We start from the raw sequence: 6,000 nt of genomic DNA on the forward strand, positions 1-6,000 counted from the left end.
ATCGTGCCTTGTGGGTGTGTAGAGGTTACTTGATCAGCTGACATACCAAACTCAGAAAGAAAAAGCCACCTTCAATCTGACAGGGGGTAGGGAAGAGGAGGTGTACTTATTTTTACCACCCTATATTGAAAAAAAAGTTAAGCTGTAAACTACCAAGAATTCACCACTGTTAGAGGACTCTCTTGCTTTAATCCTTGATTAGCAGCTGTAACTGGGTTGCTGTAACTCTCTCTTGTTAGTCTTATGCAGTCCAGTCTCTAAGTGGATTTCTTTTCTTTCACAGACAGCAAAAAGGGCAAAAGCTTAAATGGGAAGTTAGTAACAGCCATTAACAATGTTTAGAAGTCAAAGTGAACTTTTCGGAAGATGAACAGAATTGAGTGTGTGTGTTTATATGTACTTGAAAATACATCTTGACCTGAACCTTCTGAGACTGTGGTGTCACAAAAATGATTCGGAGCATGTCAGTCTTTGTTGTTTAGAGTCAGTGCTGTGCTATGTGTGCAGAGTCAGTGCTGTGTGTGTGCAGAGTCAGTGCTGTGTGTGCAGAATCAGTATTGTGTGTGTGCATTCAGTGTTGTGCTGTGTGTGTGCAGAGTCAGTGCTGTGTGTGTGCAGATAGGCTGTGGCAGCTCAACAGATTCATGATAGAATAGTAGTAGATGTTATTAAAAAGTAATTCTTCAGATATTCTTAATTTCCTTTTCCTCATCATCTACTTAGTATTTAAATATTAGCCTTGTATCATGATTGAAGGAAGGAGTTTAACCACATTGTTAGATTTTCTGAGATGAGTATTCTCTACTGACATTTTTGTCATGGTGGGCACTCGTTCCTGTTGTGGCTGTGGAGCAAATTCACTACCATGCAAACAGATTAAAAACCACCACCACAATGTTGTCATTATCCTCCAATTAAATTAAGTTTTTTTAATAATTTTTTTTCTTTTAAAGTAACTTTTAAAGGCTCAGATTTTAAAATGACATTGGGTAAATCTTTTAAATGACAGTGTGAGTCTTGTTGAGTTCTCTGCTCTTTGGGAACTCAGTGTCCTTGGGTGTCTTCTGTCATGTTATAGTTTCAGGAGTCTACAGAAGGAGGTATTCCATTTGGGTTAAGCATAGTTTTGTGAAACTTTCATTTTTTAAGAAACTGAATGTGAAGCAAACTGTAGTTCATACAGGGAGACAGATGTATGCAGAGGGAATGGGAGGGATGTCTAGGGAAATTTATCCACACTTTCACAGTAAGAAATAGAATGTCTCAACAGACTTAAACATGAAGAAAAGGAAAAGAAATGGTCTGTATGCAGTTAACAGACTTAATATAGGAGTAAAAGAAGGTTGAGGAAAAAAAATTTAATATGGGTGGAACAAAGGCTGTATAACCAACTCTGTTTTCTGATGGAGAGGGAGCACCCAGTTAGTCTGCCTTAAAGACTGATAGAACCTGGCAGACAGTAGTTCCAAGTCACGAACTTAGAAAATCATTAAAATATTTGGATTAAGAGTAGACAGAAAGCAGTGCCTGTAGTGTCAGCAAAAAGGCAAGAAGGAGCTTAATGTGTGAGAGATGCCAAAAAGTTTATAGTGAGGAAGAGATAAAAAATGAGGATTAATTGGACACAACTTGTTACTAATACTAAAAGTGAAAGTGAAGTTGCTCACTCCTGTCTGACTCTTTGCGACCCCATGGACTGTAGCCTGCCAGGCTCCTCCCTCCAGGCAAGAGTACTGGAGTGGGTTGCCATTTCCTTCTCCAGGGAATCTTCCAGACCCAGGGATCGAACCCAGGTCTCCCTCATTCCAGGTAGACGCTTTAACCTCTGAGCCACGAGGGAAGCCCATTACTACTTGTTATTTTTACTGTTGCTAGTAATACTTGTCATTTATACTCCATCTTGTTCCAGACAAGCTATAACAGGGCTTTCAGAGGAATACAACAAAATATAAACTCCACAGAAAAAGAAAATGGGAAAGGGCTGGGAGTCTAGTTCCCAAATGCATCATGAGCTCTTGAAGGGAAACATGGCTCCATGGTTTCCAGCAGTTAGCTTGTTTTCATAAACTTCATAATACTGCCTGCAGCTGCTTATTTATTATAAAGATCAGTGAGTTCTTCGGACTTTTAACTACCAAATTCATGGTAGGCTGATGATATAACTTAGAAACAATTCAATAAAATGGTTTTGTAGGAGGCAAAAATGATGGTCTAGGTATTCACGTGGGTAAAAAGTAATTGGTAGTCAGTATCTTGATATTTCTATGAGCATAATAGGATTTTGATAGGTTTTTATATAATTTTAATCTTCCTTAATTGTTTTTCTGATTATGTCATCTTTACTTCCTTAACTGTGAAATCTACAGTGATTTAAAAGAACCAGCTCCTCCAGGTGAAGTATGGGATATCTCCATTTGATTACCACTGATCTCCTTTTTGGGGAAGTTAAGAATCCTTTTTTTAAAAATCCTTTTCAGGAATAGGATAACTGTGTAGCAGAATTGCTTCTAAAACCAGTTCTCTTTGTCATAGGAAGAGTATTAAAACTCGTACTTTGATCTTTTAATAACAAAATGATGACATATATTAATGTGCCTTTTTTTTTTTTTTTTTAAACCAGCATATCTTTCTGAAGCCATGAAGCTAACACAGTCTGAGCAGGTAAGACACTTTTAATATTTCCAACAAGGGTTAGAAAGGTTTTCTTGTGGAGACTTGAATTGTGTATAAAATAAAGTTCTTGAAGGGAAACATGGCTCCTCCCCAAACACTACAGTCAAAAATACATAAATTGGGGAAGAGATTAGTTTTTCAGAAAGGAAATGAAAACTAAATGAATTGACATACACACACTACTATATATAAAATACATAATCAACAAAGACCTACTTCACAGCACAGGGACCTCTACTCAATACTCTATTATAATGACCCGTCTGGGAAAAGAATCTAGAAGAGTAGATAGATGTATGTTTGTAATGATTCACTTTACTGTACACCTGAGACTAATACAACTTTGTAAGTCAACTATACTCCAATATGAAATAAAAATTAAAACTAAATTGCTGCTGATGGCATGCAGAAACTGCTTGTCCTTTTTTTCCTAGGGTTTTCTCACAGACTTTGGATTGCCATGTGTGTCTTTTAGAGACCCCACTTAATGCCTTTTCTGATATTTAGCTCACAGTAAGCAAGCTGGCCCAGCCAAGGGGAAACCAGTTGGCCTTTCCTTTGCTTGTCAAAGATCATTTAAATCCAAACCTGTCTTTTCCTGAACTCCAAAGCGCTTCTGGCGCTTTTATTTCACCAGGGGCTTTTCATTGTCTTTTGTGTTTGTGGAGGGCCTGCCTAGGGTTTTGAAATGCCTTTATAAAAGCTGAATCTTCAACCAAAGGTGATTTCCTCATAATAAAAGTGGCAGATACAGAGGAGTTATTTGGTAAATCTTTAATTGACTTAAGGAGATCTGAGGGGATCTCAGTGACAGGGGAAAAATAGCAATTCTGTAGAAGCTGTGATCCATTCTGTGTACTTCCTTTTGACTGTCCAGAACTGCTTGTGTTAACAGTGTAATACAGACAGTGCATTGAACCCTTGTTGATAGAAAGACTTTAGTTGTAGAATAGGAGTCCAAACTGGAAATTTTCTGATTTTAAGCTGAGTACAAATAGCATTGCAGAGGGCTGAGGCACGTTCAAAAAAGGTACGATTCAGTGTGTTGATTTGGAATTGGAATAGGACTTACTCTGACTTCTTGAACAGTGTTTTGCTTATGAATAAAGATGGTAGCTTACCTAGAAAGACTATTATTTTGGAAAATGCTTGGCGTTCTATTGCAAACATAGTATAAATTTTAAAAATTTTATAAATTTTGAAAATTCAGGTGATACTGGCTTATTCAGAAAGGAAAATACTAGAATACCATTTACTGGATATTACTAAAGAGACTTTAAAAAAATGTTAAATTATACTTTTCTTTCTGTGTAATAGGCTCACTTATCACTGGAACTGCAAAGGGATAGCCACATGAAACAGCTCCTCCTCATCCAAGAGAGATGGAAGAGGGCAAAGCGGGAGGAGAGACTGAAAGCCCAGCAGAGCACAGACAAGGATGCAGCTGCCCAACTTCAGGCATCTCACAGACCCTCCGCTGAGGATGCAGACAGCCAGAGTCCCCTGCTGTCTCAGAAGTACAGCCCTTCCACAGAGAAACACTTGCCTGAAATTCAGGGGGTCTTTGACAGGGATCCAGACACACTACTATTTTTACTTCAGCAGAAGAGGGAGCCAACAGAGCCATGCATTGGAAGCAAAGCCCCAAAAGATGATAAAACAATTATAGAGGAGCAGGCCACCAAAATTGCGGATTTGAAGAGGCATGTGGAATTCCTCGTGGCTGAGAATGAAAGATTACGGAGAGAGAATAAACAGCTAAAGGCAGAAAAGGCCAGACTTCTAAAAGGCCCAACAGAAAAGGAGCTTGATGTAGATGCTGATTTTGTAGAAAAGTCCGAGTTATGGAGCTTGCCACCACATTCAGAAACTGCAGCAGCCTCTTCAACCTGGCAGAAGTTTGCCTCAAACACTGGGAAAGCCAAGGACATTCCAATACCCAATCTTCCTCCCTTGGATTTCCCATCTCCAGAACTTCCCCTCATGGAGCTCTCTGAGGATTTTCTGAAAGGATTTATGAATAATTAAAATGAAAGGCCATAGAAGAGGTAAAGAGAGGAAATAATATGGTAATACAGATAATCCAGCAAAAATGAAAAAGGGAAAGCCACGTGCAAGGGTAGTCCCGGAGGTGCTGCGCCAGGCACACTGCAGAGAAGAGGCATTGACAGGACTTGGCACGGCCACTGCGGAGCATGTCGCGCGTCTGATGTACTGACTCCAGTTAATGATTCCAGACTTGGCAGATACGAAACTGTTGGAGGTTCATTCTCTCCTGATACAAACCAAATGGCTACCTGGAATAATTTTTTTCAAGCAACAATTATTTTTATCTTCAGGGTTAAAATTTATAAAAGTATGTTATGTGTAATTAATCTGTAATGCCATAAATGATAATGCAAAACCTAAATAATATGGTTGCCTGAGGGGCTGCCTTGTATTTGAAACGTGCTTTCTATCATGCATTGACTGTATGCATCGTTATGCACATTTCCTTTGTCTAATGAGGTGTGTAAGACACACCTTTCTAGAAGAAACTGTGTGCCACACTTTGCACTACTCGTAACATAATGATAACCTCAAGACTATCAGGAGAAATATTTAAATTTCCATTTATGAAGAAAGGAACCAAATTATTAGTTATGCTTTTTTTTTTTTTAAATTACCAGTTTACATTATTAATCAGGGTGCATTTTAAGTTCTAACTTTTTTTGTTTATTGTGTAATGCATCATTTGAAAATATCAAGGAAATATCCTTTTGTTTTTAATGATGCACGAGTGGAAGTAATGCTAGTCGGCAGTATTTGATTGTAATAAATCAATAAAGTAATTGTATTTTATACCTTTGTTAAAAGCAAGTTTTGTTCGGCTTCTGTGTTGGAAATTTTGAACATGAATTTGAAGACATTCTGTCAAACAATTACTTTGGTACGTTAGAGATTTTCTTCCTGTTTTGTAGTCAGCTACCTCTACAGCTGTGGTGGAAGAGAACAAGGAAGTCGCTGAGCCTGTATGTACCCAGCCTTCGTGGGCTGGCGCGCAGGGACAGTGCTCAGGCTGGAGGCAGCCGTGCTCCAGCGCAGAGCAGAGGTAGCGAAGTGCTGCTTGGATCCTCTCCTCTCCGCAGAGTCCAGTGATGTTCCAGGAGTGGGGAGAAGAGGAAGGTGTAAGTGAAACATGAGGGTATAAGCCACCGGGTGTGTTTAAGGCATACACTTGGTTTATCTTGGGGGAGAGGCAAAAATACGGATGAACGGCATCTCCTGAGGGAATGGGGACAACTGGGCTGAGGGGATAGGGTTGGGCTCACATGTCTAGTGATGACA

At 39.2% G+C, this 6,000-nt stretch overlaps 1 protein-coding gene across 5 annotated transcripts in view; it reads left to right on the forward strand.

Moving 5' to 3' along the window:
• The window catches only part of NRBF2 (nuclear receptor binding factor 2), a 280,817-nt gene extending 275,303 nt beyond the window's left edge, over positions 1 to 5,514 (forward strand). For all 5 annotated transcript variants that reach the window (XM_061405095.1, XM_061405096.1, XM_061405099.1 and 2 more), the window contains 2 exons: positions 2,621 to 2,661; positions 3,991 to 5,514. In XM_061405095.1, coding sequence (XP_061261079.1) covers positions 2,621 to 2,661; positions 3,991 to 4,701 — 752 coding nt within the window. In that variant the 3' untranslated portion in view covers positions 4,702 to 5,514. The remainder of the gene's footprint in view (positions 1 to 2,620; positions 2,662 to 3,990) is intronic.
• Positions 5,515 to 6,000: the final 486 nt, after the last annotated feature.

This window comes from Bos javanicus, chromosome 28 (genome assembly GCF_032452875.1).
Source record: "Bos javanicus breed banteng chromosome 28, ARS-OSU_banteng_1.0, whole genome shotgun sequence".
In the NCBI taxonomy this organism is placed as follows: Eukaryota; Metazoa; Chordata; class Mammalia; order Artiodactyla; family Bovidae; genus Bos; species Bos javanicus.